The 25,645-nt window shown below is 40.2% G+C and overlaps 2 protein-coding genes and 2 non-coding genes across 4 annotated transcripts; all 4 read left to right on the top strand.

Moving 5' to 3' along the window:
• Positions 1–144: 144 nt before the first annotated feature.
• Positions 145–1,523, top strand: LOC145551130 (T-cell-specific guanine nucleotide triphosphate-binding protein 2-like). Its single transcript, XM_081605293.1, has 2 exons — positions 145–893; positions 1,013–1,523. The coding sequence occupies exons 1-2, from the start codon at positions 338–340 to the stop codon at positions 1,234–1,236; spliced, it is 780 nt and encodes a 259-aa protein (XP_081461419.1). The 5' UTR covers positions 145–337; the 3' UTR covers positions 1,237–1,523.
• A 659-nt stretch (positions 1,524–2,182) lies between these two features.
• On the top strand, positions 2,183–2,301 carry LOC145551223 (5S ribosomal RNA). The gene has a single exon (XR_014087063.1). It is a non-coding gene; the product is annotated as a 5S ribosomal RNA (ribosomal RNA).
• Positions 2,302–2,733: 432 nt separating this feature from the next.
• LOC145551222 (5S ribosomal RNA) lies at positions 2,734–2,852 on the top strand. The gene has a single exon (XR_014087062.1). It is a non-coding gene; the product is annotated as a 5S ribosomal RNA (ribosomal RNA).
• Positions 2,853–4,178: 1,326 nt separating this feature from the next.
• On the top strand, positions 4,179–16,962 carry LOC103462786 (XK-related protein 5-like). Its single transcript, XM_008405782.3, has 13 exons — positions 4,179–4,406; positions 6,063–6,152; positions 6,245–6,350; positions 6,432–6,598; positions 6,887–7,020; positions 7,107–7,185; positions 7,722–7,891; positions 8,330–8,441; positions 8,557–8,724; positions 8,913–9,103; positions 9,857–9,952; positions 10,079–10,259; positions 11,570–16,962. Exons 1-13 carry the CDS (start codon positions 4,298–4,300, stop codon positions 12,160–12,162), a joined length of 2,196 nt encoding a protein of 731 aa, XP_008404004.2. The 5' UTR covers positions 4,179–4,297; the 3' UTR covers positions 12,163–16,962.
• Positions 16,963–25,645: the final 8,683 nt, after the last annotated feature.

The raw sequence follows: 25,645 nt of genomic DNA, 5'->3' as shown, positions 1-25,645 counted from the left end.
CAGTTCCTCTAAATGCCTCTAATGCACATGTGCATACCTGCTGTATGTATGTTACTCTGACACAACACTGGCTTATCTCCTGTGAAGATCGATTTGCTTCCTTAGAGGATAACAAAAAGTGGCCCCAGACTATAGCATTCTCCTCCTTTATCGCATCTATCTAGGCTACACCCTAATGAGGGTGCAGGCCTGTGAAGTCATTTTCTTAAACTGACATATGTATGTGCATAAATGTTTGCACATGAAAGCAGCTAAAAGAGATAAAGGAGAAACACAGATTAATTTATCCATAACAGTATTTACATGTTTTATGTCTTTCTTGTGTTCATAGATCAGCATGGAGCAACCGTGGGAAGCAGATCCAGAAATGATGCCAGCAATGAAAAATGCTATGGGAAACAGCAGTGACGTAGCAGCTGCAGGAATCAGAGAATATCTGGAAAGTAAAAACAATGTACCACTAAACATAGCAATCACTGGAGAGACCGGTTCTGGTAAATCCTCATTTGTCAATGCCTTCAGAGAGGTAGAAGACGACAGTGAAGATGCTGCTCCAACTGGTGTTAAAGAAACCACCTTGGAGGTAAAAGAATATCCTCATCCAAACTATCCCAATATCATCTTCAGTGACCTTCCTGGAATCGGAACCACCAGGTTTCCAGCTAAAAACTATTTGAATCTTGTTGGATTTAAGAAGTTTGACTTCTTCATCATCATCTCAGCTGATCGCTTCAGAGAAAATGATGCTAAACTTGCGAAGGAGATCAAGAAGATGGGGAAGAATTTCTACTTTGTTCGCTCAAAGGTTGACCATAATTTACGAGATGAACAAAGAAAAAAGGATTTCAGCCAAGAGAATACCTTAACACAGATCAGAGATGATTGTGTTAAAAGTAAGCGTCGTCCACTGGCTGTTGTTCTGAAGAGTGTTAAAACATTTTTAATATACTTTAAAAGAAAATAGATGAAACTGCAAAGATGTATAACATGAATGTTTCCTGTTTTAACACAGGTCTTAAGGATCAAGGATTTGAGTCTCCACAGGTCTTCCTGGTGTCCAGCCATGACATCAATCTGTATGATTTCCCTCACCTACGATACACCTTAGAGACGGATCTACCTGATCACAAGAGAGACGCTCTGCTGTTATCTTCACTTAACATATTCCCAGACAGCATTGAAAAGAAAAACATTTCTCCAGCATCAAATATGGGCTCTTACTGCTCTACGCTGTAAAACTAAACCGTCTTGTAAATTATAGATTTCAAGTGAACATAACTTAATTCTCATTTACTTGTTGTTTGTATTCATCTTAAACAAATGACATCAACTTTTGAAAAAAAAAGTTTGATAAATTAATCTGTTTGAGTTGAGTACATGCAAAATAGTCAAGTATTTGAAAGTGATGAGAATTTTGCATTGTAAAGGGTTAATGCTGGACGATTCAGAAAAGCCAAGACGATACACCTTTTCTGCTCAATCAAACCTGTAAACTGTAAAATAAATATATTTTAAGAACATGCTTCTAATACTCTTTTTAAATATGTATTTTTGGTACACTTTCTAAAAGTATATTTTCTCAAAAATATATAAACATTTGGATAATGCTTTTAAAAAATACACTTTGCATTTATTTGCAAAAATAATTATATTTTAAAAGTACATTTTAAAAATATATACAAAATACTTTTCTGAAGTTGTACTTTTGGTATTCTCAAATAGGTGCCATGTATAATTTAGTAAACTTAAACAAATCTCAAAATAAATACCCTTCAGTAATATTTGTAAGTACAGTACTTTTCAAATATTGTCTAATGCTTATTTTGTTTTTTAATTATGTAAAGCACCTTGAAATGCCTTGCTGCTGAAATGTGCTATACAAATAAAATTTGATTGATTGATTGATTGATAATTATATTTCAATAAAATAATTTCAGTGATTACATACATGCTACTTTATGTCAACAAAGTATGCCTTATTAGGTGCCTTAATAGTCTTTTACTATTTTGTTAAAATGAAAAAAAAATCTTTATAGTCAAACTTACTGTGACATTGTTTAACAAAGCAATAAACATTTTGCTTATACTTCAAAACATCAAATATCGACAGTTTAGTGACAGAAGATGGAGTTCCATCACTTCTTGGTGTCAAATAAATTGTCTGTGTCGCTGTTAGTCCTTCGCTTACGGCCATACCACCCTGAACACGCCCGATCTCGTCTGATCTCGGAAGCTAAGCAGGGTCGGGCCTGGTCAGTACTTGGATGGGAGACCGCCTGGGAATACCAGGTGCTGTAAGCTTTTGCTGGCTCTTTTATTAAAATATCTTTTGTGAAAGACGACACTGAAGCAAAATGTGCCAGGAAGATGAGTAAATGTACAAGTTTATGCCCGTGTTGAGTTAAAAAGTGTGAAAATGCAAAGTGTAAATCGTAAGTGCCCCCTGGTGGTAGCAAAAGCTCACAGCACCTGTTATTCCCAACTTTGAATATTTGAAGACGGTTTTCTCAAACGTTTCAGTGAACAATTGTCGTCTAGTTAGTTGTTTTCACAGAGGGAATTTCTATATGATGTTTGTAAACTTAGTGGAAGAGACGCCAAGACTGATAGCAGCGTAATGTTAGCTGTAGCGATGAAAAAATGCTGGTGACAATGAAAAACGACATAAAAACAAAATGCACAGCTCTCGCTTCTTGGTGTCAAATAAATTGTCTGTGTCGCGCTTGGTTCATCGCTTACGGCCATACCACCCTGAACACGCCCGATCTCGTCTGATCTCGGAAGCTAAGCAGGGTCGGGCCTGGTCAGTACTTGGATGGGAGACCGCCTGGGAATACCAGGTGCTGTAAGCTTTTGCTGGCTCTTTTATTAATATAATTCACAGCACCTATTATTCCAGTTATTAGTTTTACTGTAATTAAACAATCCATCATCATAATGCCTAAAGTGAAGTCACCTTTATTTTCTGTTTGTCTACAGCGGGTTTCAAAGTGTCCAGCAGGTGGCACTGTGGAGTAACTGGGCTTCTTATAAGCGTTAATCTGCGGAACAGCCGTTGGTCCCGATCTGAAGTTGTAAAGGTGACAGCAAAAAAAAAACTTCATAACTTGGTAACATGACCTAGGAATCAGCTGCATTGTATAAGCTTTGTACTGCAAAATTGGTAGAGCTGTTGCCTTGCAGCAAGAAGGTTCTGGGTTCGACTCCCGGCCCCGGTCTTTCTGCATGGAGTTTGCATGTTCTCCCTGTGCATGCGTGGGTTTTCTCCAGGTACTCCGCCTTCCTCCCACAGTCCAAAAACATGATTCACGTTAATTGGCCTCTCCAAATTGTCCCTAGGTTTGAGTGTGTGCGTGTATGGTTGTTTGTGTCTCTGTGTTGTCCTGCGACAGACTGATGACCTGTCCAGGGTGACCCCGCCTCTCCCCTGGAACGTTAGATAGGCACCAGCAGCCCTCCCGACCCCACTGAGGGACAAGGGTGTAAAGAAAATGGATGGATTTTTCTTCTTTTTTTTGTAACAGTGAGGTTTTATTTTAATTGATTTATGCCCGTGAGCAGTGAGATCTGGCCGATACAACCGTTGAGGGAGATCACATGGCTCTACGACGTGAGTGTTTAATATAAAAATATAAAAATATAAGCCGATTTCTGAGGTTGTGGCCTCAGTATGTCGTTTGTTTGACCTGTTTTGAGTATTTGTGTTGTTCAGAGGGGAGATAAAATGTCCAGGGTGAGAATCGGCTTCACTCTGGACAGGCTGTTGGCCGTTTGGAAGTGAGTTTCAGTTTGTTGATTTCTTTGAGGTCCTTCGAAATGTTATACATGTTTAAAGTAATGTTTCTTGCAAAGTAGCATGTTGTTTTATTATAAATGTACTGCATATAGAATGTCTATGTAGTGGTGCTTTTCTGTGTCTTTTTGGTCCATTTTGTCTTTTTCTGGTGTCAACGTTTTTATTTGTGATTCTCGAGTTAGGGAAACACCTTTCACGAGTTTCTTTATTAAAGTTAATAATGTTCCATCTGAGGACATTTGGGAAATAAAACCTTACGTTTTTCAGCTGGATGTGTTTGGCTTATTTGTCTACACTTGGCCACATAAATACAATTAAAGTCTTGCTGGTGTGTCCGCATCGTGCTGTGTCGCTTTAACAGGACGGTCGGGCGGTGACGGTGGGACTTGGGGGGGGGGGCGCAGATCTGCCGCAGCTGGACCGGGCGGGAGCAGAACCACACCGGCCTGCATTCATCCTTCTCTGTGAATCCGAGGAACTGATCATCTTTTTCACTCCACCATGAGGGATTACACGGCCACCCCGAGCAACGGCGGAGGCTGCATGCCGTGTTGCCAAGTTTGCGTTTTCATTTTTACCGCATTCCTGATCGTTGCGGAGAGGACGGCCGGTGAGTGCTACCTGGGACACTCATCTCGCTCTCATCTCACTCCGTCCACTCTTTTCTCTACACAGGGTAGATAAAAACCTGCGTGTTTGCTGTGCTGATCTCGTAATAATCGGATCTGGTTCTGTTATGTTTGCGGTGAGATGCGGGTTTCCTGCGCTGTGTGGATGCGGGGCGCCACAGACAGGATTCAGCATCAGCATCTGCAGCTCTGAGTTTTAAACTCATTCTCAGTTTAAAGCTGGCCTCTGTTATCATGAATAATAGACCGCAGCGGGATCTGCAGAGTGTTCCCTGTTTTTAAACCTGCATGCATCCAGACTGCTGACTCATGTCAGCGTGTTCCCTGCCTTAAAGCCTCCTCTTTAAATGGTCTGTGTGATATTTTGTGATTCAGTCCAAGAGGTGCCATGTTATATTTTAGCGCTCTTTTTGGATGGATGAGGGGATGGGCGTTTACCCCGGGATGGGGCCTAGTCTGTGCCGGACAGCCCGCCTGTTTGGCAGCTCGGAGGTTCAGATTACATGTATGGAGGAATGCAGGGAGGCAGAACTGCGGGAGGATGATGATGATGATGATGCAGAGACGTTTGAGCAGCTGTTGTCACTAATGAGATGTTGAACAGAGGTCATACAAACTGAATCTGGACAGTCATAACATACAGGATCTATTATATCCCAAACACTGCAGAGTATTATTAACAAATTACTGTCATTTACATGTAAACCTCGAGGTTAAATCTGTAGAATTAGTTGCAAAATTAAAAAAAAAAAAACAGCCCAAATGTTATGGCAAACTATTTTAGGGACTTTCTAACAGAAATTAGTGATAGGGTCGTATTGTTTATCATTTATCATGATAAATTTCTTATCATGATAGGAATTGTGATTCATTGTTGTCATAAATTTCAATTAATACTGATTAAAAATAAAAACTGTCCATATTGTCAGGATAGCAATTTTTACTTTTTTCTCTACTGTTTGTTAAACCAGTACCACAAAATATCCCAACAATACTTCAAGTCCATCTCTACATCCATCACAATCCACTCTGTTGCAGATTGTTTGCATGTAAATGACATGAAACCTCTAGTTTCATGGTTTTCTGCTATAATCCAACAGCAGAACTCAACATTTTACAGAATGCATGTTGCTTTGCACTAAAATTAGTTGATTCATATGATTTACTAGATCAATAACAGTAAGTATGTTTTGGAGTCAGACTTATTTCTCTAACTTATAATCTTCCGTGTTTCCATAGACGACCAATTAATACAAATTACAAATTCAAGGGTCTCTGCGTACAAATTTGTAAAGTAAGGATCAAATAATTTTCAGTTATAGTATGCATATGTTACTCCAGCATAGACACCAGGAGTACAATTTAAAAATATATGTATATGTTTATAAATAACTGTTAAAATAACAATCAAGATATAACAATTTTTTGCTGTGTGTATTATAGTAATTTTTTTAAAAATTACAACCCTTTGAAACTTGCAGTTCATAAATCTTCAAATCAAGTTCTGACACGCTGCAGAATTAGACATACTGATCTTTATTTTCTGTGAGAAATCAGACTCTGTAAAAAAACATGTAAAATATGTATTTTACATAGAGGTTCTGCTTTATTTACTGTGTTTCCTGTGCTTTTCCCAGTGATCTACTGCTTTGTGTATTACATTTGGATTGGCCACAACTACTGCTATGCTCATCTTGCTGGCTTCACGGCACTCTTCCTGCTACCAGGTAAAAAAAAGAATCAGACCAAATAAATCCAATTACAGCCATACAGTGAAAATTGCATTCATTTTAACTTTTCTTCCCCTGCGTGTTTGCAGGTTGGGGTCCACAGTGGCTCAGTTATCTGTGGTATCTCTCAGATGGAAAAATCCCCAGGAAATCTCTCAGATGGACTCACATATTACACCTGGGTATCTTTAAAAGGTGAGCAGACTTTACAAAGCTGTACATTTATTTCATTTAACCTCGTGTCTGATCATTGGCTGCCATGTTTGTCCCCGACAGGCTGTGGGATTGTATGCGTCTCCCGGATGAGGAAGTGTATGGAGAAATCATGCAGCAGGCTGATGTATCTGCGTTACGTCTGTTTGAGGCCTTGGTGGTGACGCTCCCCGAAACGCTGCTCCAGACCTACGTACTGATCTGTACCGACATGGGAGTCCGCTCTCCTGGTGAGCCGAACGTGAAGACCACAGTGTATGATTAGTGTGTGTGGCTGAATAAAGACAGCAGAACAGCTCACAACGTTTAAATGTAATCAGTTAGTCTCAACAAAATTAAAATTTTATAGAATTGAGCTTGAAGTGACCCAAATCCGATTTGTTTTGGTCGAGGCCGTTCACACTTCTAAATACATGCAACTCTTGTATGTGATCTCCAGTGTGAACCACAAACGACCTGAAAGAGTCCTGCATGCGCAGTAGAGGGCGCAATAACTCCCTGCTCTTTCCTCCCTGCAGCCTCGGTGTGTTTTGCTGTGTGTTTGCTGTCTCTGGCCTGGGCGCTGGTTCTCTACGCCAGATCCTGCTCGCTCATCAGACCGGGACACCTGCACATGACTCCAGCTGCCATTCTTTGCCGACTCCTGTGGAGGGTGGGCATTATTCAGCACATATGCCTGAAACTCACAGCAGTCGTTTTTGTTTCCTGTGTGTAAAGATGCATTCTGTGTTCATTCAGGTTGGCATGTTGGGATCCCGGTTTGCTGTGCTCATGCTCTTCACACGCATCTTCAAGCAGTGGGTCCTGGGAGTCATTGGTAAGCCAAGAGCTTACGCTGCGGTCCAGTTACCTCAGTTTAAGAGGCAGGAAGAGTAACCAAACTTGTACTGCAGTAAGAGTAGCAGTACTCCAGTCTATTTCAATCAAGTGAAAAAGTAAAAAAAAGTACTTGGTAAGGCTTACTGAGTAACTGATGAAAACACCAATTATATTTTAAAATTACATCATCAGATGGACCAAAATATAAAGTTATGTGAACTTTTTGGTATTTTAAAGATCAAAATGAAAAACGTTTTTCAATAACATATTTACAAAATAACAAAATCAGTAAAATAAATATTTTTACAATTTCTTTCAATGTGAAACTTATGAAATTTTAACAAAAACTGCAGGCGTGTCTGTGCCTGCTGAATGTTAGACTAACATAAGTAAATGACTAAAATCACAGTGGGTAGAGAGTCCAGAAAATTTGCTCAGGTAAGAGTAGCACGTTTATCCAGCCCACTTTTAAACGTTTTACTTCATATTTGTAAGGTGTTTGAAACTGACTTTGGAAGTGTGTGTTTGTGACAGGTGTGCACTGGCTGGGTGCGACTTTCTGGATGGTGTCTCAGCAGACCGACGTCATCCGTTCAACTAGTCGATGGAGTATTTTCAACCTCGTCCTGGGAGCCGTTCATGTCTTTCTCTTCCTCAACGTGAAGTACGGTCCATCCAGGTACCGCATGGCTGCGTTTTACCTGGTACGTCTGTCTGCTAGCTCATCTCTCTGGCATTTGTTTAATAATGGCAGCAAGAAAACCTCTGTTGAAAGAAAGTATTGTTTGCAGTAGATAAACAAGGCAGATGACAACAAGATTGATCTTTGTGGCCCAAATGCAAAGCGCTATATGTGGAGTAAGTCCCTAACATTCCTTCCATGAAATAGGATGGTGGCAGCTTCCTGCTGCAGGGATGTGCTTTTAATCAGGGGTAGGGAAGTTGGAAATTTCAAAAGAAAGTCACATTTCTGATCTCAACCAGAAAGACATAAGTGAGATAGGGGTAATTAATCTGATGTTAATTAAATCTGAAATCTGACTGCTAAAATGTTAGATAACACAAACATTGTAAAATATACCTACAAGAGACAGTAAAGTCTAATTTGTTACATAAATTTCAACCCCCTCTACAACCCACAGGTCATGTTTTTAGAGAACGCTCTTCTTCTTCTGGCCTCCTCCTGGTTTTTTGCAATGGTGTCCTGGGACACTGTGGGGATCCCGGCTGCAGTCTTTTGCAGCTTCCTCATTGGTAAGGCATGCAGCTTGTTTCTCTATACAGCATACACTGACATTTTAAAACTTTCTGTTTTCCCTGAATGTTTTTAATGAAAGTCTACTGTCTGATGAGTGCTTTCCCTCTGCAGGTGTGATAGCGTTGGTGCTGTACTACCGTTTCCTGCACCCCAAGTCTTTTGAGATCTTCCAGAGTATTCGCCACAGGGGGATCGGTGGGGCTTGCATGGAGCGAGGATCTACACTCTCACTGGAGGAGAAAGTCGAGCCCAATTTCCATCACCGTACAACATTGTCTGGTTGGTGATCGACTTGTCTGCATATTTATCGTTTTTGTAACTGTTTTTATAATGTGCGTTAAATAATTATTTTATTTTTTACTTTCTATTTTGACCTGTTTTGTTTGAGTCCCAGATGTGCCACTTGTTAAAATCCGGAACAGTATGTTGTTTAATCAAAACATGTTGCTTAAAAACTTTATTTTCAGGAGGTGGGACCCTCATGGACCTGCCCATCCAATGGGAAGGCTGGAAGCATCACCACTGGCTGCTGATTCGTTTAGCTCTTAAGACAGGAGACGTTTCCAGGATCTGGACAGCGTACGGAGAAGGCGGACTGGCTGGACTCATGGGTCTCCCTGAAGAGGTTCACTCCCCTGACATGCATCACGTACCCCGGGTTTGTTGCTCTCCTGAACTGCTGGTCTCCGTTTAATGATTAAATTTAATGTGCATTCACACCAGGCCCTGTTTAGTCCATTTTAATCAAACTCTAGTTTGTTTATCTAGAAAGTCTGGGAGTTGTGAATTCACAATCAAACTCTGATAGAGACCAAAATTGCCAAACTCAGGTCTCTATTAGGTTGAAGTGAACTCTGGTGCGGTTCGAATGCATATGTGGATGCAACCTCTCCAAATGCAGGAAGTGGACTATAGTGCAGGGCATTCTGGGTAAATACAACCAAAACAAATGGCAAAGTCTAGCATTAGAAAAAGAAATGACTTGTGGTCTTTTACCAAAGACAAAAGAGAAGTAAAACAACCTGACTCCATTTCAGTTTACATTTAATGATGAAGGAAGTTATGCTTAGTGTCTCCTTCAGCAGGTTTCATGTTGTTTCCTTCAGTGGTTCTTGGTGTATCGCCACCTCAGGCGAAGGGTGAAACAGGTTATTAAATTAATTTGGTTTGTTTGACACATTGTAGTGTGAAAGTGAACAGCACCGGCTGAAGATGTAACAAATGTTGCAATATGGGTCCCTAATCCAACCAGTTGAAGACTCCCTTAATTTTACCTTTCTTTTAAGTTACAAAGTGTAAACTTTATTGATGTTTGTGTTTGTGGAATGAGGAAAAATGTCCTCCCTTCCAGACAAGATTGGTTTATTTTGAAATAATGTAATGGGGGCTTTTTTTAATTCCTATTTGTCAGGTTCCACCTCCTCAACCGAGAGTTCTTCAAATCTCACACCCAGTTCCTCAACCGCCCCCCCCACTTCCTCCACCACAGGTCGTCCAAACTCCTCAGGCAAGATATTCTGTCAGAAACCTTGAACTAAAACCCAATTGGTGTGAAATTGATGAAAGATGAAAACTGTGTGCATCTGTGTTGACCGCAGTCGCCATTAGCTGTCTTTTCTTTTCTGTATCCCAGGTGAGTGAAGTCGTCCAGCCACCTAAACCAGCTCACAGCAGCGTTGTGGCCCGACCAGTGAGAAAAGCTCCTCCCACAACCATCAAGGACATGAGGTTTCCAGAGATCATCCCTTTCCAGGAGGTCATTCCTGAGGAAACCACAGAGGACGAATTAAGCGCGGCTCCATCAGACGATAAAGGTGGAAAACCAGAAGCACTGTTATAAAGTGTTTGGCCATTTGGGGGCAGTAGAAGCAAGCTGTAAATACTGTTTTGAGACAATTTACTTATACACCCTTCATTCTTAAACACGGGTGATTGACAGCGCTAAGACCCACCTCCTGTCTCTGAGTGGTTGTTTCTAGTTAGCCCTGGGAGGAGACAGAGGAGCTTGATTGTTTTTCACAGATTATCTGTCACAAGGTGACAGTTTCAACAAATATGTCAAAAATACTTTTTATAAAAGTTAAATACTGCAACTTTAAATAACCAATGCAATTAAAATCACACATCACACAAAATATAATAATTTCAATATTGTGGAAAAACTATATCATTCTGGTGCCAGAGCTTGGTAGTAACAAGTTACTCAATTGCATTTACTTGAGTAACTTTTTTACTTTTAGGATTATTTTTATTACCCTGTACTTTTAACTTGAGTAATTTTATGATGAATTATCTTTACTTGAGTAAAACATCTGGATTTTTCTACCTACTGAATGAAAAACAAACGTGTTTTATCCAGAAATTCACCAGACACACACTTTTTGTTAAAGTTTCACTAGTTTTTTAATTGAAAGAAACTGATTTTTTAAAAGGTTTTGTTGGCTCTAGCGGCCTTTATTTGAAAGTAGTTTGACAGGAAACAGGGTAATTAGAGAGGGGGAAGATATTTGGCAAAGGTCACCAGATTCTCGGCCTGGTCACCAGGCTGTGGCAGGGGACACAGCTGTCCTTGCTGTGTCCCCTGCCACAGCAAGGACAGCTGTGACAGCTGTCCTTGCGGCAGCTACCACAAGGACTAAGGCCTCAAAAAGTGGGCTGTGCTTTGCCCCTGCGTCACCACAGCACCGAAAGAAACTAATTTGATCAGATTTTTTTTTTTGCCTGATTTTATTTTTTGTTATTTATATGAATTTGTCATTTTCGTCCTTAAAATACCAAACTTTTCCCATAACGTTATATTTTTCTCCATCTGACGATGTACTTTTAAAATATTAAATGATTGATTAAATTGATCAGTAGACTTTTTACCAAATACTTTTTGTAATGGCTACTTTCTACTTCTACTTGAGTAAAACTATGTTGAAGAAGTGCTACTTTTACCTAAGTACAAGTTTTGGGTCCTCTGCCCATGTCTGCCTGGCAACAAAACCTTTTTTTGAAACAAAATGTATGTTTTCTTTAATTACCTTCTTTATATTCAACATTTTATTTTTAGAATTTATGCAATTTTAAGGTGAGTGGAAACGCAGCTTTGGACATTGACTGTTTTGCTCTAAATCTGAAGGTGAGGAGGACTTCCAGAGCGCTGCTTACGGCTCACCGTCTCTGTCATCTCCTCAATATGGAGGAAGCCTCCGCCACATCGACAGCAACGCCGCGTCTCTCACAGAGGCGTCCTCCTCCGTGGCGTCTCTGGACATCAAGACACCCGGCTGGTCCCCTGAGCGCCGCTCTCCTCTCCTGTTGGCCTCCCCAGAGAAGAAGGAGGGAACCCCAGCAGAATCCAACACTACTCTATATTTCAGTGCAGATGCACCGTCGCCGTCCAGCGGCAGCTACCTGGGCTGGGGCTCAGAGCTGTCACCTATTTCCTCCTACAGAAGACCCTATCGGATCAGAGAAGCCCGCTTTGTCACGTCCACCCCTCGACTGGAGGCTGCAGGCGGAGCTGAAAGCCCCAGCCCGACGCCGGTTGTTATCATTCCTGCCACTCCCGGCACAACACCGGGTACCACTCCAGGAGGAACACCTGGAGCCACCACACCTGCAGCTTCCACTCCTGGTGCCGCCACACCTGGTACTCCACTCACACCAGTCATCTCCCACGCTCGCAAACAGATGGTGCAGTTTGTGGACTTTAGAGAGAATTTAGTGTAATGTAAAGGAAAAGGAAAAGCTAACATTTCCAGTTCAGCTGTTCAGTATATAAAAGCATTCTTGTATTAACTAACTTTTTGGAGAGTTATGAAATCTTTTTAGGCAGTCATAGAGTTCATATATAAATTATTTATCTTTTTGAGCAGACAGATTATATTACAGAAAATAGGAATGTAAACTGATGGCTCTTCCAATATCTGGACTGCACACAGATTTTTAAGAGTTAACAATTAAAGGTGACCTATTTTGCTTCCTTGGTCAAGTTAGGATTGGTCTATGGGCATTATCTTTGCACAAAATAATTATTAGATGACATTTACTCTGTTCTTTTCAGAATGAGCTGTTTTAGGGCCTCATGTTACTTTAAATCAAAATAAGCTGCTGGCCGGGCCGCCAACTCAACGTTTACACTCTACACATGAAAATGGCTGAAAACAGATACATAATTATACAACCGTACATCCTTGAAAAGAATTAGTAGAGCCTTCTGTACAACCAACAAGAATGTATCAAATGGTTTGTAGATGGTAAATCATCAACTTCCAGCAGCCATTGTACAGCATACAGCAGTGAAACCAGCTGACCAAACAAGCTTCAGCCCCACTTTGGTTGCTAGGTAACAGTGCAGTGCCCACCTAATGTCATTTAACATTCAGGAGGTTTTTGAAGCGGCTCATTTTCCAGACACCATAAAACTTTAGCTTGTTTCCAAAAAACAGCTGGGTGGGTATTTTTAAACGTTTTGCTGTTTTTAGAAGCAGTAGAAACACAAATGAAATACAAAAACCTGCAAATGTGACATTTGGATAATAGGTCACCTTTAACTAACATGTTGCAGAGTTATGAGATATTTTTAGGTCATCATAGAGTCCATCCATTAATTATTTATTCTGTCTGCTCTTTTGTGCAGACAAATTATGTGACAGGAACTAGGAATGTAAAGTGATGGCATTTCAAATATCTGAACATTACACAATCTTGTGACAGTTGCCACTTGACACGTTATTTATTTGTTCATGGTCCCCTGGTTTGGGATCATATTATCGGTTTCAAGGTTTGAAAAGTGTGAACATCTTTACGTGACACATTATATAGCATATGAGGTGAAATGACTATTATTCAAGGATCTCAATAATTTAAGTAAAAAGTGAAACTCATATTATAAAGATTCTTTGTACAGATAGGGATTAAAGTCGATTACTTTCGTTAATCTTGATGAAATGGATTAGAGTTAATGATGAGCCTAACGTCTTCAAAGTTTCATAAATCTGAATATTAGAATAGACTAAGAAAAAAATTACCTTTAATATAACATTATAAGCCTACAGAAAGTGATGTTGACTTGGTTTGGGCTCCGTTTACCACAATTTTCCTTCCACTTAACATTCCATTCATATGATTGGATTCAGATCTCCAGATACTTTCCAGAAAATGGCTTTCACACTGTGAATAATATCAATGACTGAAAAAACTGCATGGTTTCTGTATTAAAATACTTTTTAAATTATCCTTGTTAATTTTTAAGTTTTATTAACAGCTTTATTTTGAGTTTCGGTTAGCTGTTAGCAATATTTATTGCTTAATGCGATACTTCAAGGTAATGTGCGAATTTCACTTTGCTGCATTAAATTGTGCATCAACAATTATCCTTCCAACTGACTAATTAAAACTGATAATAACCCAAATAATTAGAAGAAATGTCCACATTGTCTTCATTTGGATTTTAATTTAAAACATTATTTTAATTTGTGAGATAATGTTGAAAACCTTGTTGATTGATCTGTTCATGTTTTATTTCCACTCTTTGGCAAACTAACAAAAAACAGATAATGTGCATATTTTCCACACACAATTTAAAATACTCTTCGTCTTGTTGTTCACAGACAACGCTGCGGTCAGTGTGTGTTAGATTATTAAGTATTCATTATCAATAATGCAACACTAGTCTTCTCATTTGTTTTTACTTTGCTTCAGCCTGTCTTAGTTCTTAAAATAGTCCTGATCAATATTTCATGATTTCTGAAGGTTTTTCTGCAGATTGTTTTTGTTGCTTGTTAAGCTGCTGACCTCTGAATCATTCAGGCATGAAACAGAGTTTTGAGCAAAGATATTTTGCCTCATAGTTGATGGCAGTTTGTCACAAAAAATGTTTTTGCTCATTTCTTAAGCTGAATCTATGAACAAATATCAGAGCTTAATATTGTAGCACCAAAAATGTGATGTCCAAGAAACTGCTCGCTGAAAATCAGTGGTTTGTAACTCCAGCTAGTAAAGAAATGTTGATTTATTGAACTAGACTGGTGGTCCCCAAACTAGCAGCTTGTGACTAACAAAATGGCAGCGTAATAAATTCACCATCCTACACTGTTAAAATACAGACGTTTCATTTAGTCTCAGGTGGTTGTTATTTGGTCATGTGACAGTGATAAACGCAGCGCAGGATTGTTTACCTGCAACGGAGAATCAATGTCAGCATTTTGGTGGTTTTCTTACAGTGTGAAAAAGGAAGGGAAGAATAAAATATCATGTCATTGGCCATAGCAGCACTGTTAACATCGGATTTCAATATCGGTCCAAAGTTTCATGACGGTGCCTTCCTACTTGTGAACGCCTCACAATCCTGATTAGCTGATCTGCACAAGAACAGAACAGAGGATTAAACAGCTGCTAGGGCATAATTTATTAAAACTGTGGAGATTTTAAGAGTCCCTCGATGTTATCAAACTGATTTCGAAATAAGTTTTGTTGTTTAAATTTAAAATAATGACTTACTTAAACACCTTGAGGAGTGATTTCAAAATAAGGTGCAGGAAAATAATTTTGCATATGTAGTTCTGACACTAATCCAGTATCTTACCGTTACTGCTCTGCAAAAACACAAAATCTTACCAAATTGTTTTAGTCTAGTTCCTAGTGCAAATGTCTTAGCTCACTTGAAATAAGACAAAATCAACAAGTAACTCTTTAGCATCAAATATGAGCTTGTTTAAAGTTAATAATTCCTTATTGATTTTTAAAAAGTACTAGATCCACTGGCAGATTATTTCACTTAAAACTTACTTTTTTTGCCAATATTAAGGAATTATTTGCTTAAAACAAACTCCTCCATCTGGCTGCAAAGTTAGTTTTGTCTAATTTCAAGTCTACTAAGATATTTGAGTTACAAACTGGACTAAAAATGGTAGAAATGGGTGCATTTACAGTGTGAGGTGTTGGATTTCTGTTTCTTTTTATTATCCTGCTGTATTTTCAAAAACTAAACTAAACTGCGGCGTTTCAGACACGGTGATTATGATGTTTTGACTGGCTACTGGCTTCTTTTGTTTTCAGAAGTAGCACTTAATGACTTGGTGATAAGTATAGTTTAATAAGTTCTTGAACAAGTTAGACACTGGTACCAGTTTGGTGAGATGAGGCCTAAAAGAGACAGCATCAACTGCCAATACAATGTATTTATTTTATCTTGTCGTAGATACTGTTTTTATCTCTTCTAACACCTTTTAGCATAAATGTGCTTCTCCGTGATCTTTCTGGTAATTTAGTTTAATATCTGAAGCGATTTCACTCTCATCTTATGTTAGGAAACCACAGATATGGACCACTTAATATTTCAACGCCGTCAACTCTTTCAAAGCAAAATAAAAATTTAAAAATCAAGATGGACTTTCACCTTTTTTAACTTATATTTTATTTCTAAACTTTGACTCACTTCCTTATTAAAAAATAAATAACTAGATGGTTTCCATTCCAAGCTAACAGTCTGCTGGAGGGAAATGACTGCAAAATTAAAATTAATGACCAATTTTCACTATGTTTACTCAAGACTAAGGTCAGAAAACCAGATATTAAGACAAGGAAAGGACAGGTAGGGAAAGACAACAAAACAAAGCCAGAATGCCATGGAAGTAAAAGAAAAAGCAAAATAAACATAACTTAAGAAACAATGAAAAAAACGGATTAAATTTTATTAGTGAATAAAAGTGTATATGTAGGAAAAGGTTCAATCAAAAAAATGGAAAATGGTTGAACTGATGTTTTATTCATGTCTTCCATGTTGTCTGTTGTGTTGAGTTTTCATAGCGTTGTAATATTATAGCAAACATCTTAATACATCAGTGCTTTTGAACCTGTGAAATAAATGTGTGGTATATTTCATAGGCAGGTAAGCTGCTCTTGTTTGAAGTTATGAAAACAGAAGACTAGGAAGACATTATAAAATAAAGAAAGAGCTAAAGCTGACATGCTTAGAGCCGCTCCATTACTAAGAAACAAATCCATTCACAACATCATCACTGCATGTTCTCCAAGAAGAATATAGGAAGAAAGGACAGTACTTTGAAAAGACATGCACAGTATTGTAGCTAACATTAATTTGTATGTGTATGCAACAGCAATAAGGCAGCTTATGCAATGCATATCTCACAGGCTACTGAGAAAAATATATGCTCATGCTTTACACCAGAAACGCTTCGCCTTGTAGAAATACAGTCAGCTGCCACACTTGCCTGCTTTCCTTTCTGGACTTAATGAAAATAAGAATGTTTGTTGTAAAATATTTTCATTGGATTTTTCTGTTTTCAATTTAAAAGTGAAGGTTTGTGTTGGATGTTTGTGTAAAAAGCAGATTTGTGTAAAAGGTATCACTGATGCAAAAACTTGTCTTTTCTTTCTTTTTTTTTTTACAAATAAGCATCACCTTATTTGTGCAAGGCTTTACACAGGACCTCTGTGGTAGAAGTGACCCATAAAGTGTGTTAGTGATGTGACAAAAATAAAGACATTTATCATGACAGAAGCAAAGATTTGTTTTATTTCTTTCATTGATTCATCTATTCTCCAACTATGATGCACCAAAAGACCCGACTAAAATCCCAGTATCATTACATTGAGAAATAATGAGCTTTGAATTTTAAATATAAAACAGGCTTTAATGCAGAAAATGATCAAATGTTTCCATGTCGTCCAAATGGAGCAGATAGAGAGTAACATCAGGAGTTCCACAGGGATCTGTCTTAGGGCCCCTTCTCTTCATTATTTATCTCCTTCCCCTTGGCAATATTTTCCGCAAGTATGGCATTGATTTCCACTGTTATGCGGATGACACCCAGCTCTATGTTTCCAGTAAGCCCGCCTCCAACCTCCCACCATCTTCGCTTACTGACTGCTTGACTGAAATAAAATCCTGGTTCTCCTCAAATCTGCTTCAGCTTAACAGTGATAAAACAGAGGTTCTTCTCATTGGTACCAAATCTACTCTGGCCAAAATCAAAAGCTTCAGTCTTGTAATTGATAACTGTCCCGTTTCTCCCTCCCCTCAGGTAAAGAGTCTGGGTGTCATCCTTGACAGCACCCTGTCTTTCCAGTCTCATATTAACAACATTACCCGCTCGGCTTATTTTCACCTACGCAACATCAACCGCCTCCGCCCCTCCCTTACTCCCCATTCCACTGCCATCCTTGTTCACTGTCTTGTGACATCACGCCTGGACTACTGCAACTCCCTTCTGTTTGGTCTCACCCAGAAATCTCTTCATAAGCTCCAACTGGTCCAGAATTCAGCTGCCCGTATCATTACAAAAACCCCATCCATGCACCACATCACTCCTGTCCTGCAAAGACTCCATTGGCTGCCCACCAAGTTCCGCATAGATTACAAAATTCTTCTGTACACTTTCAAGGCCCTTTACAATCTCTCCCCACCATATCTTTCAAATCTTATTCATATTGCCATTCCCTCTCGCTCCCTCAGATCATCCTCCTCAATCCATTTCACTGTCCCCTCTGCCCGTCTCACCACCATGGGGAGCAGAGCTTTCAGTCGCTCTGCTCCCCAACTATGGAACTCATTACCACCATACCTTAGAAACATAAAGTCATTATCAAATTTTAAAACCGAACTCAAAACTCACCTTTTTAGATCTGCCTTTTCCACATGACACAATTGGTTTGCCTGATTTTACATAGTTTTTATATAGATACATTGTTTTGTTTTATTTATTTTTATCTACTTTTACTTGTTACATTTTATTTGTTTCTGTCACAGTTTTTTTATTTTTTATTATTGTACGGTGTCCTTGAGTGCCAGAAAGGCGCCTTTGAAATAAAATGTATTATTATTATTATTATTATTAACATTCTCCGTCCAGCTGAGCTCCACTCAGCTCACCTTAGGGGAGACACCAAGTGAAGCAAAGATTGTAGAGCAAGTTCTGCTTTATTTTCTTCTCATTCTGCTTCCTCTCTAAGGTGTTTCATGCCTTCATCAGTTTTTCTTTGTGTGTGACTGTTGTCAGTCTTAAATGTTGTGGTTATGTCAGCATGCAGCCGTGTACGTGAGCAGATAAAACAGAAAAGACAAAGAGTCCTTTTGTCCATAACAGAGTGTTCCTTATGAATTTCTTGCAACATTTCTTGTCTATGAAAATCACAAGATTCATAGTTTCTTTTACAAAGGACATTTTAGTTACATTTATGTTTTTCACATTGTGGCATCAGGAGTATTTTTCTATTTTTGTATTCATGCGTGTCCTTAACTTGAACTTTGTTAGAACATTAGCTCCACTTTACACTAAACTAACCTTTAGCCTCATAAAACATGTTTTTTTATTAGCAGATGAATATATAATCACGTTTCTAATTAGTCAAATCACAGACGGTTACTTGCCGGTTCATCTTGTTACACCAGGCCACTGCTCCTCATCCCTTCGCCCTGGTTTCCTCTTGGTCTCTTCATGTCTCTGGTTTGGGTTTATTTTTGTTCCTTGCTCTTTGTTTTTCTTTAAATTAGATTTTTAATTAAATCTACAACAGAACTTTTTCATCTCCTGCCTGCTGCATTTGGATACAAACCACACACATCAGGACCAGGACTGGCAAAGCAAACTAAGCAGCCACTTAGGGCCCCAAGGCCACTAGGGGGCCCCCTCAATGGAGCTTATTTTTTAGTAATAATTTCTATGTCATAATATTAAAAACACACAATTTCACCATCCATCCATTTTCTGCCGCTTCATCCGGGGTCGGGTCACAGGGGCAGCAGCTTCAGAAGGGAGGCCCAGACTTCCCTCTCCCCAACCACTTCTTCCAGCTCCTCCGGGGGAACCCCAAGGCGTTCCCAGGCCAGCCGAGAGACATAGTCACTCCTGCGTGTCCTGGGTCTTCCTCAGGGCCTCCTCTGGGTGGGATGTGCCCGGAACACCTCACCAGGGAGGCGTCCAGGAGGCATCCTGACCAGATGCCCGAGCCTCAACTGGCTCCTCTTGACGTGGAGGAGCAGCGGCTCTACTCTGAGTCCCTCCTGGATGACCGAGCTTCATAGAAGTTTTCTCTGTAGACACCCTGCAGAGAAAACTCATTTTGGCCACTTGTATTTGTGATTAATCAATTTCACTATTAAGTTATTTGTTTTAACAATAATATAATATATATTTGATAAAGTTCAACTTAAAACCCATCTATTTTACTTGGCTTTCAACTTCAGCGGAATCTAGTTTTAAACTGCATGTTTTTGTTTTTAAACTGTAAGTTTTTATTTTTTTATTGTTATGTTGTGTTTTAATGTACAGCACTTTGTATCAGCTGGTTTTTTTTAGGTTTTGTTGGCTCTAGTGGCCTTTATTTGAAAGTAGTTTGACAGGAAAGAGGGTTATGAGAGACGGGGAAGACATGCGGCAAATGTCACCAGGCTGGGAATCAAGCTTGCGACCACCGGCATGAGGACTAAGGCCTCAATACATGGGTTGTGATTTCCCCTCTGCCACCACAGCACCCTATTTTGTATCAGCTGTGGTTGTTTTAAAGTACTTTATACATAAAGTTGGTATGGTGATATGTATAAATTATAACTTTATTGATGAAAAGAAAAAAAAATATTGCTCTTGTGGGCCCCTGTGGCCACAGTAGATACAGCTGGTATCATGAGCTGCTGTACAATGAGCAGAGCATCTAAGGTCCAAAGCTCCGGTCAGAAGTTAAGTAACCAAAACTATCTCAAAAAAGGATTTATCCTTCAGGAAGGAAGAAAAGAAAGAGCAAGAATAGAAAAAGCCAAGATAAAGGTTTGTTTTAATGTGCCTTGATAATGTAATGCAAAGATTTGTTAAGCTGCTAATAGAAATTAATCTTGATAGCGACCAGGATTGGTCCAGTTTAACAGCCAGACCTTTATGCTAGTGTGACCAATATGGCCCCACACTTCGTCTTTGGTACAAGGGGGAGCAAACAAGTCAAAAACCCAAACAGCAGAACAATCAAATTCAAATTGTTTTATTTGAACTGAGACCCCTCAACAGTGACTCAATAAAACAGTAATTTTCTTCTTAATAAAATCCAAGAGTCAGTAAATGTCCTAAAATAAAGCCACTGATCAGATTCCACCTGGGCTCCAGGTGAAGGCGATCCACCTGCAGCATGCTCACTTGCCGATCCCCAGCTGACTCTGGGACGCTTCAGCATTGCTCCCCTCTTCGGCGTGCCACGTCTCTTTTCAGACCGATCCAGCTGAAAGAAAGAAGTAAGAAGACGCTGGCATCCCCGCACCAAAACTTCGTCGAGAGATATATTCCCTGTCGATACTCTCTGATCGAGACGGAGCACTACTTAGAGGCGCAGGCAGAGGTTTCCCTCTGCCCTGATCCTTTGTACTGGGCCGTCGGTTCACCTCCCGGTGCTCTGTGCCTGACGTGCGGATTCCTTCTACCCCTCGCTCGGCATTGTATCCGTCTCTGTCACTTACAGGATCAGTCTTCACCCCTCTCCTTCCATCCCGGCTCCTTTTATTGTGGCTTCAATCAGCCTCTGCTGACACCTGAGCTCACTGATTGCACTCAGCAAGGCAGCCACACAGTGGCGCAACTACACATTATTCAGGTGGATGCGAAAACATATATCGGCGCCCGCCCCCCCGCTGTTGCACTAATCAATGCGGCTAAAGATAAACGCTTGGATGAGTTTCTCTAGATCGCACTGAGACATCAGTCCTCTAATCCTGGAGATGTTCTTCAGGTGATAGAAGGCCAACTTTGTGACCGTCTTAATGTGGCTCTGAAGGTTCAGGTCAGAGTCCATCACTACTCCCAGGTTTCGGGCCTGATCGCTGGTTTTTAGTTGTAATAACTGAAGCTGTGCGTTGATTCGGGTTCGCTCCTCTTTAGGTCCAAAGATAATAACTTCAGTTTTGTTTCGGTTCAGCTGGAGAAAGTTTTGGCACATCCACACATTGATCTGTTCTAAGCATCTATTAAGTGACTGGATGGGTTCAGAGCCACCTGGTGACATCGTGATGTAGAGCTGTGTATCATCTGCATAGTTATGGTAGCTAATCGTATTTTCCGCTATAAACTGAGCCAGTGGGAGCATAAATATATTGAAAAGAAGGGGTCCTAGGATTGAACCTTGGGGTACCCCACACGTGACCTTTGACCTCTCTGATGAGAAGTTTCCGATTTAAACAAAGAAATCCCTGTTCTTTATGTAAGATTCAAATCAGTTGAGCACTGGACCGGAGAGTCCGACTCAACTCTCCAGTCAATTCAGTAAAATGTCGTGGTCAACAGTGTCGAAAGCTGCACTGAGGTCCAACAGAACCAGCATTGTGGTTCTCCCACAGTCTGTATTTATATGGATGTCATTGAACACTTTGACTAGGCCAGTCTCCGTGCTGTGGTGAGCACGAAAACCCGACTGGAAGGAGTCAAACCGATTCATTATCGTTAGGAAGTTATTTAATTGTTTAAAAACTGCTTTTTCAATAATTTTGCTGATGAATGGGAGGTTGGAGATCAGCCTGTAATTCTGCAGTATTGATTTGTCTAAATTGCTCTTTTTTTATTAGTGGTTTGATAACTGCTGTTTTAAAAGCCTGGGGAAAAACATCTGAAGAGAGCGATGAGTTTACTATTTGGATCAGATCATTAGCAACGACAGGCAGGACTTTCTTAAAGAAATGTGTGGGCAGGACATCCAGACAGCAGGAACCGGAGCTTAATTGACTTATAATTTCTTCTAGGGTTTTATAATTTAGTAGTTGAAATTGGGTCATTTTTCCTGCATTTGTTTTGTTTGGGCACAGCATTAGTACTGTCTTTGGAGTAGATGTACAGATTAGTCCTCTGATCTTTTGAATTTTCTCTAAAAAGAAACTGAGGAACTTATTGCAGGCGGCATTAGATTGAAGTTCAGGTGGCAACATCATCGGAGGATTTGTGAGCCTGTCAACAGTAGTAAATAAAGCTCGAGCATTGTTAATGCTTTTGTTTATGACATCTGCAAAGAAAGCCTCTCTTGCATGTTTTAGTGTTGTGTGATAGTTACGTAGTCTTTGCTTGTAGATGTCACAATAAACATGCAGTTGAGCTTTATGCCATTTCCGTTCGGCCCTGCGGCAGAGTTGTCTTGCAAATTGAACTGTTTGTGCATTTCTCCATCGAGATTTCTTCCTACCAGTCACAACCTTTACTTTAGTGGGGGCAATGTAATCAATGATATCTGAAAGTTTGCACTGAAAATCATCTACCAACTTATCTACGTCATTATAGCTTAAGGGTGAGGAAGAAGAGTAGATTTGATTAAATGTTTCTGCTGTGTTTTCTGTGAAAATACGTTTTGTGATAGTAGCTTTTTGTACAAGTGGGTTAACGGATAAAGAACTGTCAAAGATAACAGCAAAGTGATCGATAGGGCACCATCAGTTACAGACATTTTAAATATTCACACCCTTACTGATAACCGGGTCCAGTGCATTTACACACACTCATGTGTTCATGAGTGTGTGTTGCTTGTTTGACATGTTGTGTTAAACCAAAACTCTCTAATATATTAAAGAGCTTTTTTGCTCCTCGGTCTTGGAGGTTTTCAACATGAATGTTGAAATCACCGACAATTATCAAACAATCGTAATCAATGCATATGAGAGATAGAAGCTCATTGAAGTCCGTAAAGAAATTTTCCACATATGTTGGGGTTTTGTATAGAGTTAGTGTCAAAGTTCGTTTGTGGCCTTTTACCTCAATTCCAAGATATTCAGAAGACATAAAATTACCCAATGAGATTTTACTACAGTTTATGGTATTCTTAAATATTGAAGCCACAATATTTCAATTGAGCCTCCTCCTTTTTTGTGTTTTCTATTTTCACTTAAAAAAATTTATTTAGAGATCTGGTATTTAAAAGAGCCAGTTTAAGTGACTTGGAGGCTGAAAGTTCTTCAGTCTGAGGTTCCTTTAGGCAGGGGATCAGTCTGAGGTTTGAATTAAGACTACTGCTTTTTCTATTTATATTTTTTGTAACCTTTCTTGCAGTGATCTGGACAGGTAATGTCCTGCTATGCAGTGCCAGGGGGCCAGACACATTCTGGAGGGTGTAAAGATAATATCTGGCCCCCTTTCTCAGACCTCAGTACCGCAGAGTTCTGGATCCTCAGAGTCGTGGTCAGGTCAGAGTTGTGCCAAGGCGAACCTGTTGATCCATACTATGCTGCTGGGAGGAGGAGGAGTCTGACGGTCTTCCTCTCTGATCCGGATCCCCCACCAGCATCTTCAGGCGGCTCAGGTGCAGCCTGACTTTCTTTAGTGATTGACTTTCTGGGAAACTCTGATCTTGTTAGTGAGTGTAGGAGCAGAGAGGGAGGGGGGAAAGATTAGGGAGGGGGAAGGAGGAGGGGAACCAGTCATTCTGTTCCCAGTATCACTTTGTTTTGGGACACTGTGGTTATGATAAGCGGAGGCTTCCATCCTAGTCAGACATCCTTGAGCCTGTTCTTCTGAAGTTATGGCCACATTGTTGTTCTTGTTGATAAAATGAAAAATGTTTGCAGTGAGCAGCCTTATTCTGTGTTTGTTCAGATTGCGTCCGCCTCTTCCAAAGAGGTGAAAGCGCTGCCAGTAGGTCCAGAGGTTATCGATGAAGGTCACTGTGCTGGCAGAGGAGGTTTTAATCAGCCATTTGTTTATCATGTCCAGCCTGGAATGTTTTTCGTCTCCCCATCGAGGCGATGGAATTGGACCACTGAGAAATAACTTTGTTTTTAGCTTCCCATAGTGTCCAGAAGAATATTAAAGTCCTTTTTCAGAATCTCCGATTTTTGCTTTGCCAGATCGTTGGCTCCAACATGCACAACTAAAGTCTCAATGTTTGGCTGATCAGTGGTTAGAGAGAGCACTTTGCGAGTCAAATCAGATACAGTGTCACCAAGAAAAGAAACCACTCTCGTTTTCTTGGGATTCCAAACATGACTGATTCCATTTACTCTCTCATCTCCAACAATAAGCACTCTTGGCATACCTTTCGTTTTCCTGGTGGTCACTTTGTCCTTCGGAACTTTGTGGGGTGGATGTGTTGGTTTAGCCTCTTTGCTGATGCTTGAAGGTGGGTTTTCACTCAGGCTCGTGCTGAAGTGCAAAAAATCTGTTTTTCAGTGGGATTTCCACAAAGTCAATGTTTTGAGGCTTGGGCTGGTCGCTTTGTCCTTGGGAGTGGGGGAAGCTGATTTGAGGAATAGTTGTTTCATATCCACAAGTAGTGTTGATCTCAAAGTTCACCTCCAGCCGTTGAATCTTCGTTTCTAAAAACGGAAGTCGTTGTAGAATACTGCTATTGTCCTTGGGGTCAGACGGGGGCATTTTGCCCTAGTTCAACTTGGAGGTGAAGAAAACTAAGGTAAAAATAAAAGTGAGAAAATCTCCCGGTCCTTAGGTTTGAAGTAATCTAGTTATAAATATTTCATCTGAGCAATAAAAGAAATGTGTTTTAATACCAAAAAAGTCAACCTTCAAATAATTATGTTCAGTTATGCACTCAATACTTGGCACTCAATCCTTTTGCAGCCTTCAATGCGGCGTGGCATGGAGGCAATCAGCCTGTGGCACTGCTGAGGTGTTATGGAGGCCCAGGATGCTTCGATAGCGGCCTTAAGCTCATCCAGAGTTTTGGATCTTGCGTCTCTCAACTTTCTCTTCACAATATCCCACAAATTTTCTATGGGGTTCAGGTCAGGAGAGATGGTACAGCAGACCACTCTCCACGGCGTCTCCAGACTCTGTCACGTCTGTCACATGTGCTCAGTGTGAACCTGCTTTCATCTGTGAAGAGCACAAGGCGCCAGTGGCGAATTTGCCAATCCTGGTGTTCTCTAGCAAATGCCAAGCGTCCTGCACGGTGTTGGGCTGTGAGCACAACTCCCATCTGTGGACGTTGGGATGCTAAAGATGTTCATGGCACTCCATGCCATGAACATCATGGCATGGAGTGCATCCCAGGTTTCCATGTCTGGCATATAACCATTAATTTTAGTTTTTAAACTGGTTATATTGGTCCTGTGTCCAGTCAGAGGGATAATCAGTAGCCCAGCATCATGACCTGTTAGTTCTGAAGATCCTGCAGCTTCCACTTCTCTTCCTAACATGGCGCCTCCTCACCCTGACTCTCATACTGACAGGAGGAACCACAGAGCTCTGTTAGGTTAAAGCTCATCTTCTGAAGTTGGGAT

Source organism: Poecilia reticulata, chromosome 3, assembly GCF_904066995.2.
Source record: "Poecilia reticulata chromosome 3, P_reticulata-male-v2, whole genome shotgun sequence".
NCBI classification, from domain to species: domain Eukaryota; kingdom Metazoa; phylum Chordata; class Actinopteri; order Cyprinodontiformes; family Poeciliidae; genus Poecilia; species Poecilia reticulata.
The sequence above is the reverse complement of the archived record's forward strand: the minus strand, read 5'-3'. Positions and strand labels throughout refer to the sequence as shown.

Coding starts and splice junctions, on each gene's coding strand:
- LOC145551130 (XM_081605293.1), top strand. CDS start 338: ATGGAGCAACCGTGGGAAGCAGATCCAGAAATGATGCCAGCAATGAAA. Junction 894..1,012: donor CAGAGATGATTGTGTTAAAA/GTAAGCGTCGTC, acceptor GTTTTAACACAG/GTCTTAAGGATCAAGGATTT.
- LOC103462786 (XM_008405782.3), top strand. CDS start 4,298: ATGAGGGATTACACGGCCACCCCGAGCAACGGCGGAGGCTGCATGCCG. Junction 7,186..7,721: donor GTGGGTCCTGGGAGTCATTG/GTAAGCCAAGAG, acceptor TGTTTGTGACAG/GTGTGCACTGGCTGGGTGCG. Junction 8,442..8,556: donor CTTTTGCAGCTTCCTCATTG/GTAAGGCATGCA, acceptor TTCCCTCTGCAG/GTGTGATAGCGTTGGTGCTG.